The 13,328-nt window shown below is 33.9% G+C and overlaps 1 protein-coding gene across 4 annotated transcripts in view; it reads left to right on the top strand.

Annotated features, from left to right (window-relative positions):
- Positions 1 to 13,328, top strand: part of LOC145673369 (uncharacterized) — a 695,073-nt gene that overhangs the window by 670,123 nt on the left and 11,622 nt on the right. For all 4 annotated transcript variants that reach the window (XM_081743012.1, XM_081743011.1, XM_081743009.1 and 1 more), the window contains exon 4: positions 5,651 to 5,854. In XM_081743012.1, coding sequence (XP_081599138.1) covers positions 5,651 to 5,854 — 204 coding nt within the window. The remainder of the gene's footprint in view (positions 1 to 5,650; positions 5,855 to 13,328) is intronic.

Genomic DNA, 13,328 nt, shown 5'->3' with positions numbered 1-13,328 from the left:
GCTGAGCAGACAGTTGAGTAAGCTAAATGTCACATTGCTTCCTTGGTGACACATATATGAATTACTAAAAATGAATTTTTACTATATTTTTTAACTTGTTTCTAGAGAAAGTGTCCGTAATACGGAGGTAAATAATACCTATAAAAGAAGAAAAGACTGTCCGTGTCCGTACTAGTGTGTGTCCGCTTTAAAGAGGTTTGCCAATATGGTTTTTCCTATTGCAGTGTTTGGGGATTACAAAATATGTCCGTTACGGGAGGTGCCCGCTTTATAGAGGTGTCCGCTAGTAGAGGTTTCACTGTATTAATAAGAGATAGCGAGACATTTTTTTAAATATGAATCAAGTGTCCGGAGAACAGGTTCCATCTGTTATTTTATCCCTGTATTTCAACCTCAATCTCATCCTCAACTTACAGAACTCACTACTTCCGGTTTCAGTATTTATTTTGCATAGTTTGGAAGTCTACTGTAATTTTATACCGTAAAATGAAACTTTGTTTTTGTTTTTGAAAGAAAGGGAGATTCGTGTTCGATTTTTAGTAAGTTCACACGTTGTGACAAACCTTCTGAAAAGTGTAGGTTCATATCGTATGTAGTCCTGATGCTGAAACAGAGAGTTTAACCATTACTGACAGTAAGAAAAGTAACAAAATACAAAATTAATTGTATTGGTAGTATTGGTACTCCGTATTTATTTATTGGTGCACATTACACTAATAATGCAGAAATCTCTTCAGTCATTAAATAAAAGTTACATCTTTTGACCCTTGAGGGAAGTCTTACCGTTGAAATTTTTAATTTATCAGTAAAAGGCAAGGGAGGAAAGCATAGCCGCCACTGGTTCTACTGTTAGTTCTCTATGATTTACAGTGTATGTTATAGTAAGATCGGTGTAGAAGTTCTGTAGAGATATTTTTCCTGTTTGCATTTTCTGAATAGTTTAATGAAATGAAATTAAATCTTCCAGTTTTACATCCCAAAATTATGCTGTGTTGGTTAAAGGAGATGGTGATTATCAGAATGAATAAAATGGTGAAATTTGTGCACCACAAACCCACTTGGCGTTTCTAAAATATTAAAGTAACACTTGGGAGCAAGGAGAAGCACGTCTTGTGTGTGCATATATCTTTAATATTGCGAACCTCTGCTTCTACAAATCAGTAACCACTACTGATAAATAGTGTAATGAAGAAAGCAATAGCAAAAAACAAAAAACAAACTGGGTAATAAGGGAGAGAGTAGAACAATGACTCGTTTTCTGTAATTTGAGTACTATTATTGAAGAAATACGCAGGAAATAAAAACAAGGATAATAATAGTGAAAGAAGTCTTCAGAAAGAAGAGAATCGTAGAAGTTGTGAATCAGTAAATACAGAGTTCCGGAAAAGACCCATCAAATGTTTTGTGTGGGACATTCTACTTAACGAAGCAGAAACGGACTTTACGAGAGAAAAAAAAGTGAGAAAAAAGGTCTAGACTCTAGTGGCTTTTGAAATATGTGAAGAATAGAGAACATTGCTGTATCGAACAAGTGTGTGTTAGGAATATGATAAAAAAGAACTCACTATGGAGTATGCTGTTCGAGGATGAAGTCATTATATTCGAAACATCCAAAGATTAGGCAGAAAAGATACTGGAAAAATGGAGAAGGGTATTGGAGGAGAGAGAGAGAGAGAGAGAGAAGAGGATAAGTAGAATAAAGACAGAATAATATGGCACTCTAGAGAGGAGACAGAAGTTTCTTACTGATACAAGGAGAAAAGCTACTACCTACCTTGAAATTTAAGTATCTTGCATCGTATCTCCACCAGGACGGAGGATTACATATAGAAACCCAACATAGAGTATAATCTGGCTGGCTATACTGGGGAGGGATGAGCGGGGTGCTGTGTGGCAAGAAAGTAAATTGCAGGTTAAAAGGCCGTATATATGAAATGGTAATAAGACCGGGAGTGATGGACAGTAGTGAAATCTGGGTAATCACAAGGGCCCAGGAAAAGAAGATGGAAGTGATAGAGATGAGAATGTTAAGATGGATGTGTGGTACGAAGAGCCAGAATAGAATAAGGAACAATTATACAAGAAGAAGAGGGAAATAGAAGAAAGTGAGGAAAAATTCGTTGGGGAGAAATTGTATTTTCAGTAACGTGATAAAAGGTATGGATAAAACTAAGAGAGAAATGGAAGGTGAAAGGATGCTGTTGGTAAATAAGATTAAAGCGGATGACCTTACATGACAAAAGGATTATCTGAGGATTACAATGCGTAGAAGTTTGCTAGTTACGACAAAGTGTGCTGCCAACGATAGCAGAATCAGTGGCTGCTGTTGGGCAGGGTTCCCACTTACTTGGCGAGCATAAAATCCCTAACTTTTCCAGGTTTACCATGTCATGATTTACGAAATTCCAGATCTATATATAATGTGAAAAAGCAACAATATTTTTCTCCACCGGGGAGTTTCTCATGCACTATTCGTGTATCTGTATATAGGTGTGTTTTAGGTAGAGAAGTTCTACAAACAAACTAATTTATTTTATAAAATATCTCCTACGAAATAGCTAAGTAAGGCAAAATGAGAAATAAATTCTAAGTAAAAAAATACGTACTTAAAATTCCCTATATTTTGAAGTATTTTTCAGTTTTCGTGGAACTCTCAGACTTTTTCAGGACATTTTACGTGTAAGCTGAATTCCCTGACTTTTCTAGTCGGTGGGAACCCTGTTGGGGGAACTGTATCGGTAAAAATTACAATTCTATCATTGCGAATTAAGGGACGAAAATTTACTTAATGGCTTAATTCTTATCTTCTCTTAGAAGCTGACACTGAACTGAATATTTATGATAATTCATTTTGGAGACATTAGATGATGTGATGACTATATATTACCCAAATAGAAATCAGGTTAAAACTTTCAAGTTTTATTTTTCGAGAAATTAGAAAAAAAATCTTCACCAATAACAAAGTTGAACTTATTTTGATTAAGATGAGGAAAAAAAAATATAATCTCGATTGTGAAAATACGAGGGTGGAGTTCGTGGCCTGACCTAGAAAATTAGAAAATATTTGGATATGTTATATTTTATTTTTCCACGTAATCCCCTTCGACCAAGATACATTTACGCCACCTCTCCGGTAAGGATTCTACATCACTTTTAAAAAAAATGATTCCTCGAGCCCTGCAAAATATTCCACTACAGTACTTTTCACCTCTGCATCCGAAGAAGAAAATACCCCCCCCCTCCCAAAAAAATACTTTGTCAGGTTTCTAAACAAATGAATGTCCGAGGGGGCCAGATCACAGATTTTGATTCTGCGGTCATTCAACATCAGGTTACAAATTTTATTGACATTTTCTGTAGTGTCAACGTTATAGTTTTGCCATTGCGGGGGTTATCCTCCATGCTGTTTCTGCTACGTTTAAATTCAGCTACCCACTTTTTCATCATGGAATACGAGGGCGTGGAATCTTTTAATTTCTCTACCATGTCCATATAAATTTCCTGTGGTGTTCAACCCTTTTTTAGCAGGCACTTAATGACAGCTCGATGCTCAATTTTCTGCATGTCACAAAGTTCCGTCACTTCTGCTGACTTAGCGCCTGACTCATCACCTGAAACAATAGAGAAATAAAATTTTACATAGTAACTATCAACGGATATAGCTACGCGGCTAATGTATACAAAAATAAAATAATTGCTTCCTTCCTAGTCAGGTCACGAAATTCGATCTCTTCTTATACAAATAAAAATTGTAGCAAAATGGAATATTCCGTATTTTCCTTAGAAGACCTAGCGCTGCTTATACTCTTCCCCGGGCTCGGACTGGCCAGGGCAGGAGGGCAGGGATCCCTGCCGGGGCACTCTCAAAATAAATATATAAATATTATATAATGAATACTGAATACACACGGAAACTAAGATAAAATACGTCTACTGTGTTGGAGCATACTTACTTGTAGTGTGTTCCGTTCCCAGAGTTCGATGGCCCCCAGCATTGAATGTAGCCTTAAGGTCGCATTATTGAAATGAAACTAACAGTATTATAAAGTCCTATCTGGGGCCCTTTATTTGTAGCCTAATAAGAATATATTTCAACAATATGAAGAATGGGATCACACCATCATATTGTGTATTGGGGTCCCGTGAATGCCGAAATGACATTGACTTCTATAAAGTCCTGGGGCACTCTGTTTGTCGTTTGACAAGTTATTGCAACACCATAAAGGAACAGAACAGGAACCCCATTACCACGCATAAATGAAGCTGGCAGCTTTATGAAGAAAAGCCACCCCCCATCACGGAAAGATAAGATGGGTCCCTCCAAGTGAAGCTCCTGCCGGGGCCCTATAGCCCCTAGTCTGAGACTGTTTCTCCCAACAAATATGCTATATGATTAACCAAAGTCTTCATGGGCTGTGAAGTACCATGGAGTTAGCAGTTATACTCTATAACAAAGCATCTATAATTGATTCATTTTCTTTTAAAAAGAAAAAAATCCAGTGTGTGAGAGTTTTATTGCAAGATGAAAGTGTCTCTTTTGAAACCAAGAGTTATAATTTTTTGTTCTTGTTAGTTGCATTGAATAATATCTCATCCTGAATAATAATAATATTAATAAAAGTGGTAGTACCGGCGTGTCCATAAATGGTGATAGATGGCCCTGACGTTAGCGCCTCCGTAACCTGCGTCAAACTGCTGATGTCATCATTTGCCTTAAGCTAATATTTCATACACTCTTATTTTCCTCCTGCAATATATAATATCTGTCCAGTGGTTTATAATAGGTATCAAATAGCAACATCTTCATGTAGAGAATATATTTAGATTATATTAAAAGATATCAATATTTCTTACGAAGTTTCTATTTAAGGTTTCATATAATAAATATCGGAAATCCACCTGATAACTATAATACTGTACTTAAAATTGTATTTATTAACGTGCAATGTTAGCGTGATTTATATGCTAATTATTGTCGTATTTTAGAATAATTCATGGCAAATTCCCGGATCAAGTAGTGTAATTACAGCTCTAGTTAAATATTCAATAATATATAGGTGATTTCTATTTTTTTTTCACTAGATAAATATTCATTTTATAATGCAAACTGCATAAAAACCCTTTATCTGTTGATTAATCCAATGCTTTGAGAGTTGATACACGCTGGTAGTTCATATCGATTATAGTTTTATTAGGTTAAAATATACCAGTACTACAAATGATATACTATTTCTGATCAATGGTACTAGTGAAGCACGTACACAGGAATGTTATTTCGAGAGAAATCCGAAGCTTGGGGGAGGTCCAACTTCAATATTGAGGATAAATTATATTAGCATTTTTAAAATCGCCCCTAAAATTAAACAAAATTAAAAAAAAAATAATAAAAAATAAAAATAAAATAAAAATAAAAAAAACTCGGAATTGGGGGAGAGGGAGGTTTGGACTCCCTGCGTACATCCCTGGTACTGGTAATCAAAAAAATCACCCTGACAATGCTGCAAGGACTAAATTCAGCGGATTTTTCAGTTCTGGCTAATACTTTATAATGTAGTATTTAGTAGCGAGTGTTGCCTCCTGGATACCTTTTTATTTACATGAAAATATCAATAAACCACAATCTCATTAAAATATGTTTATTTATTTGCAGTGCGAAGAGCCATTGGCTGGTGGAGACATTTGTGTATTTGCATCGCGTGCTGGACCCAACACCTGTTGGCACCCCGCTTGCTTCGTTTGCTGTGTCTGCAAGGAGCTGCTAGTAGATCTTATCTACTTCTACCGGGAAGGCAAGCTCTACTGTGGAAGACATCACGCCGAAACGCTAAAACCACGATGTTCTGCCTGCGACGAGGTAAGTCTCTGTCTTTACACGGTTCATTTAGTAGTTGCTCTTGTCCTCAGCTCGACTGGTTTAGGGTTGCCAGACGTCACAGTTTTTGGTCAAATAATTTGCTGTTTCAAGCTCCGCTATGTATAATACAAAACAATAATATTTGGGTATTACGTAAACACCTATGTCTCAGAAATGTAGTTTGGCATTATTAATGAATCAAGCATGGGGCATTTCCGCCAATACTTCCGGCGGGCTCCAAACACATGAGCTACATACGAAGCTAACAATTGGTAATGTTTAACATTGACTTGTAAATATTATAATGAACGAAAAACTTGCAATTTTCTTTTAAATTTTTGAAAGAAGGAACTTAAAAGAGCAAATGGATCAAAGATAAAGTAGGCAGGGAAACTTATTTACATGGAAATAGGATGAAATACACATCGATCTAGTTTCATTAAAAAAAGATCTACTAGATAAACTAAGGTACGATTATTCATTGTGGTACAATCTTCACGCTGCATAAATTTTAAATACCAGTGTTTCTCTAAATTTTCGAGAGTCTGTAAAATGAAACACTTTGAAGTAGTATAGTGAAACAGCTAAGGGAAGGACAAACACCTTGATCGATTACTTTAACCAATATTAATATTGAGCCATAGTAATAGTCACAGAATTTCCCATCATTACTCAAACCAAGTTGATTTATCAAATCAGTTGTTCTATTGATTGAACCTGTAACATTTCTGTTGCAAATTACAGTTACTATCTCACTACTTAAGACTCTTGATAATATTTGTCCAAAGAGTTGAGTTGATTTTGAGTTTGTCCCTTTCAGCAGCGAGACTATACGAGACGGGACCTACTGATTAACGTGGAATTCGAACCACATGAGCTCCCGCCGGGAATTGAAGCCGGGTCTCCCACGCCAAAGGCGCGTATGCTAACCGCTTAGCCACGAAGGAGCTCTTGTGCCTAAGAGTGAAAGAGATCAATAATTTCATAAGAAGTCCCGAAAAATTATTATACAACATTTAGTCACAAAAATTAGTACTCTATATCTCGAAGACGGTTATTTTTTGACGTAAAATTTAAAATACATATGGAAAATCATATTACAATCAATCAGTCATTATCTCAAATTGCAAAATTTGGACTAGCCCACTGTTCACTTTCTGTCCTCAATAACTCAAAGATTGGGGACATGTGAGTACGACTTGTAACTTGCAGAAATACATTTTACAGAAACGTCTATTAAAATCGTTTCAGTCATTTGAAAGCTGGTGACAAAGAAATTGCATGAGATTGCCAAATACCGCTGTCGATTGTACGTATATTACGGAAAGAGGAAGATCTACTGACCAAAGCTTAAAACACACTTTATTTTAAATTATAATAACGGTTTCGGATATCTAACATATCCTTCTTCAGACAATATCGAAAATAAAATTTGTGGTCAGTGTTTCTTTTGTTAAAATAATCAATCCAAAGCCATGGATAGTCTTACTAACAAATAACTTGGTTTTTAGCTATGGGATCTGGCAACCTTTGCTTGGTTAGTAGACTGCAGTTAAGATATGATGCGAAACCTCTTCCTTTTTCCGATTCCTCGTTGCTGGAGGGTAAATTCTTCGAAAAAACAAAGCCAGATATTAAACAACAAAGCAACCAATCGTCCCCAGTTGACCTGAGATATCAATCATTTCACGGAACTTGCTGGACGAATGAAATATAACATCCAGACGAAGTGAAAAGATAATTGTTTGATTTCGAGCAACAACGTGATTAGACTTTATTGTTGTTCTTATTGTTTCAGATCAGTGAACAATTCTAAGTAAATATTTAAATTATTTATCGCACTTCATTGGTCAGAGAAATACATAAATATTGCGAGTTCCACCGAAAAAAATAAAGTCACAAGCACATCATGCTTGGGCCATCCATTGTGATTCCATACTCAAAAATAAATATAATAATATTAATAGGATATCAGAAATAGAAATTGCCAAAATAGAGCTATAACAAAATACTAATAGAAACTTTAATCTGGATTCTTCAGTGTGGTCAAAAATAAATCAAAATAGTATATAGTCGGATTAATTAAATGGAAAACTGGTTTCGAAGACTATCTTGAGCCATTAGTATAGAGACCATGAATATACTGCCAAATGAGCAGCATCGGCAAATATTAATGAAAATGAAGGCTCGCCTTTCTTTAGATCTAATCGTCGGAATGAAAATTTATATACGTGCTACACGCCTCCTTAGCAAGTGGATCAACGATCTTTGGCAATATCTTCACCGGAATTCAGCGTGTGAAAATTTGTACGTTTCGACTGAGTGGTTAGTCTTTAATGCGGAAGGCTACGATGGCATTTTAGAAGAAAGATGTAAGTGGATGTATCGCATTAACAGAGAAAGAAATGTTGCCAAATTCTGTTACAGTAAAAAATCATAGAGAAATAGGTAAGAAAATATTTTTCACCAAGTAGTAGAGAGAAGAAAGTAAATCATAAAAATTGGAACATGTATGGATTAATCAAGTGTACAATAATACAGGTAATTATGTTAGGATACTATTTCTTGTGAAATACGTTAGGATTTCAAAGATGGGTAAGTGTAGAATGAACTATGGGAGAAATATATCTTACAACAACAGCAAATACTTAATTAAGTGGCGATGTTCTTAAATGTGAACAAAAAATAAAGCAGAGATAGAAATGGATAAAGACTTATTTACGAAAAAAAAAAACATTTTTTAAGAATTCCACAATTAAAACGACTGTTCAGAAGTAGAAAATGTGCAGCATTTCATGTGGCGTAGAACAGAAAATTATATAAACACTGAATACATCACTTCCATGAGGGTCGAAATGTTTGGTATCAATGGAGAAAAATGACAAGAAATGCTTCCGAACTGTAAAATGGCTTTGCAAGAACTGAAAAGTGGATTACTAGAGCCCTTGAAGCTTTAAAATAGTGGCTGTTAACAGATATAAATAACAGAATTAGGGCACAGTAAAATTTCGTAAATCATGAGTTCACATAATTGCAAAGAAAGTAAATGAATTTAAAAAGAAATATTGAAATGCAAGTAAGCTATCCTCGAGAAGCTTGTGTAACAAAGTATACATGCTTCCAACAAATAGTATTACTAATACTACACATCATATCAAAATATTTTGAACATATATAGTATATTATTAGTATTAGTATTTTAGTGCTAAAACTGTTTTAAAAATCCTATATAAAACGGATCAATGTTAGCAGCTTAAGCAAGAAAATTGTTCTTCCATTTTCAAGGCTAATGTGAGTTCATATCAAATGAAAACGCTTTTATTATCTAATGTACTGGAATTAACTTACATAAATTGAAGCAAAATGTCAGATGGGGCACGATTTCTGATAAAGATTGAAAACAAAAGTGTTATTAAAAATAAATGAATAAATCATAGACAAACGATATATAATGGAAAGTGTTTATGATCCATCTTAATCGAAGCTCCTAATTCATACTAGCTGTGTCCACGCCTGCTTTTTCTTAATAAAGATTTTTGTCGGTCAAATAAGAAAAGTATATATAAAGTGTTATATATATATATATATATATATATATATATATATATATATATATATATATATATATATATATATATATATATATATATATATATATATAAGAACTTCAGAAACTTCATAAGTTTGGCGACCACTGCTTTAACACAATACAAAAATATATTAGTGCGAAGACTGAAATTCTCGTAGTTCAACTACTATCTTAAGAAACTAACTATTACTTGTTACATATTTCATTTTTATGCGACTTGTACAAATAATGAAATAAAAGTTTTTACCTTTACGGTGTGGTGACTGATTTTTCCCAAATATATTTCAACCGCCGCTGAGGGCATCTTCAGAGTTCCAACTTTGTCATGTAGGTATATGCTTCTTATCTGAAATAGGCAATGAACAGAACAATAATGCTGTATCCAAGCTTTTCAAATGTTGAGAAAATTATTTTATCTACCCTTAAAAAAGTGACTGATACCATAATTGAAATATAACTAAATATCTCTCTCACAAGTATAAGTTTGTTAGTTTGATAACAAGTTTGTTAGAAAGATCGTTTTCGGCGTTCTTAAACAGCGCCACATTCCATTCAGCTTCAACCTCTGACCATCAAGACAGTCAACAATGATAAATGCAGTAATTTTCTAATATTTTAGGAAACTTTCATAGAATATTATTGTTTTCCTGTTTTTTGTCCAATTTAATGAAGTTCTTGCTTGCTTAAGAAAGCTGAAACTCTGAGCAAGCCCGCAATAAGAAGGCGAGTGAAATATAAATTAAAAAAAAAAAAAAAAAAAAAATCAATCAACGCAACGTAAAGATAAATACTTTCATTTCTCAACCATTACTTGCCTTTACATGTCACCAGAAATCTCATAAATTATTATGCATTTTGTCCTCTTACGCAGTCTGTAACTTAACCACATTATCATAAAAAGTACTTTTACATAAAACAAAAATCTTAATACATAAATCATAAATATTCCACTTCTTAACGTAAGTGAAATCTTTCAAGGTTTCAGAGGGCGAGCCTATTAAAATTCCATTGCCACTTTCTAGATTATTTATATTGATTCACTGCAACCATTTGTTTATTGAAACTTGAATTATATATTGCGCACTATCTGCTTGGTTCATCCGCCAAGCATCAGTAGTATTAAATCAGTCCATTTGGGTTGTTACTGCAAGATCTAATCTCTTTCACATGAGATAAGTAACTTCACAAGTAGGCAATTTGATTGCGTTGTGCCGTAGCGAAATTTGATTTCAATTTCAGTTCCAGTAATTAGACAGTTGCTAGTTTATGCGGTGCGCCTACAAAATAGAATGTTGCCGCTTTCTAGATACTGAATATCCATCATATCTGTATATATTACCATACAGAAGGTCATTTCGTTCTGTTAAAACCAGCAATAAACATGGTATTTTGTTTCTCTATTTTTTAGACAAAGAAGTTGTTCGTTTTAATGCACTATATCAGCTGAAATTCTAGATTTGCGGTTTGGTCATCTACCAACATGTGGTTGAAATATCTCTCAAGATGTAGCAGATATTCTATTACTTCTGTCCAATAGTGCCAATTTAGAAGACATTGTCTTTAACATATTGATGAACGCGTTTGAAATATGTATTAAGGTATTACATATATGTACCGTTTTTTTTTTTTTTAAATACTTATTTGGTCGTGAGCAAACTGCTGTAAGATCCAATTCGGCATACTGTTTCAGGGAATAATATAGGAGAAAGCTTGTTTAGAACGAATAAATCAATAAGATAAAATTTAGAAATGAGAAGTAAAGGTTTGCTAATAATAATAAAAAAAAAGTTTGCTGTAATATATATATATATATATATATATATATATATATATATATATATATATATAGATAGATAGATAGATAGATAGATAGATAGATAGATATACTAGCGTCAATTACCCGCTTCGCTCGGTTAAAATAAGAAAAATTAGTAATATGTTTCTTTTAGTCAGTCACTTTTTACTATTACTGAAGCTCTCATAGATCGATAGAAACAAAGAAAATATAGTGAAAAATCAGAAAATAATAAATAATCTATATAAATATAAATTAAATATTACTATTGTGGGTTGAATTTGGATTTAAATGGCATCGGAAGTGTCACTGTTCATCTCAGCGATTCCGATAACTATGGATTCGGAACAAATATAGGTCATTTTCGATCATTTTTATATATCTCCCCCTCCTCCAAGTTGCGGGGCTGAATTTGAATTTAAAATTATATCGGAAGAGTCATTGTTCATCTCAGTGACCCTAAAAACTATGGGTTCAACACTAATATCGGTCATTTTCGATATATATATATAATGATCAAAAATGACCGATATTAGTGTCCCCTAAATTGCACCGTTAAAATGAAATGATAAAAACTATCCCAGGGCCAAACCTCATCTATGTTGCAAAGTTGATCGAGATCGGTCCAAGAAGTCACAAACATAGTCTTTTTCATTTTCATTTATATAGATAGATATAGTCGTCTGTTTCTTGCGAGTGTCTTCTAATTTTTAAAAAGGTATCAGATATTTCTGTTGTGTCTGTGAAATTTCTGGGGGTTCTCCTGTTTCTTCCCACATTTGTGCATCATAAATTCTTGATAGTCATTAAATTTCATTAATCATCCGTCTCCTTTAGCCTAAAGTGGATAATTATGGGATGTTTTATTACATATTTCATTTGAAGATACACTGTGAAAGGTTCTAAGAAGAGTACTTACCGTACACCATGAATCTGTTATTACAAAATATTAAAAAAGAAGTTGAAACAGATACTCGATATGTAAATTTAGTAATATAATTAGACAAAAATGACTCTTGATATCTGTAGCACTATAATCGCTGAGATTTAATAGAGCCTTGAAAACTGGTACATCTTTACAATAGTTGATTTAAAGCGAAACAATACTTTATTTGATTAAATAGCAACACTTTCGAATATTTCTAACCTATGATCTCAACTTGGCTAGAGATTAAAATATATTTAAAATCAGGAAGTACTGTAAAAAAGCATTAAAAAATCGAAGTTTGTCTTTCTAGTGTAGTTTGTTTCTTCTTTTTAGTACGACAAAGTAACCAGTAGTTTCGAATAGATTGATTTTTTTAAATGTAAAGAACAGAAGCTTTAAAAATTGAAGAAAATAGAGTAACTCCACTAGTGCTTAGTTTTAAGATCGCAATACCATCTGAAAACAAATTTTCAGATTATATTGTTAATAGTCATGACACACCATTTCAGTGGCGGATCTAGGCCAGGGCCGGGGGACCTAGGCCCCGCAGTTTTTTCAGTGACAAAATAAGTTAAGCTATTATTTACATATCTTTGAAAGTTTATATATGCCTATCATAGTCTGGGTACTGGCTGCCCCACCCCCAGTTTTTACCTTCTAGATCCGCCACTGCATCATTTACTACTATTAATCACGAACTACATTTCGTATTCAAAGTGTTTTTAACTTTAATTTTCAAACTGTCGCCTCAAGCATTTTATGAACTTAAAGTTATCTCCTACAAATGATAATGCGCCAAACAAGCGCTAAAGTAAGAATAGGAAATGCTGTAAGTCGAGAATTTCAGTATTACAAAGGAGTCAAGCGAGGAGACGCTCTTTATTATAGCACTGCACGCAGCTGTACAGGAAGTAGACAAAAGAGGCTCAATTTTCACCAAAAGCACCCAGATATGCGCATACGCAGATGATATTGCAATAGTGGCTAAAACAGAAAAAGATCTGATGGAAACATACCAAAGATTAGAAGAAGCAATTAAACTTGGATTAGAAACAAACGTCAACAAAACAAAATACATGATTGTCACTAGGAAACCAGAGAAATTTAAGAAGAAAAGCATGGTTATACATGGGAAAGAATTCGGAAGAGTGAGCTCGTTTAA

Source organism: Thermobia domestica, chromosome 16 (genome assembly GCF_964235325.1).
Source record: "Thermobia domestica chromosome 16, izTheDome1.hap1.1, whole genome shotgun sequence".
NCBI classification, from domain to species: domain Eukaryota; kingdom Metazoa; phylum Arthropoda; class Insecta; order Zygentoma; family Lepismatidae; genus Thermobia; species Thermobia domestica.
Note: the sequence above shows the minus strand (reverse complement) of the source record. Positions and strands in the feature narration are given on the sequence as shown.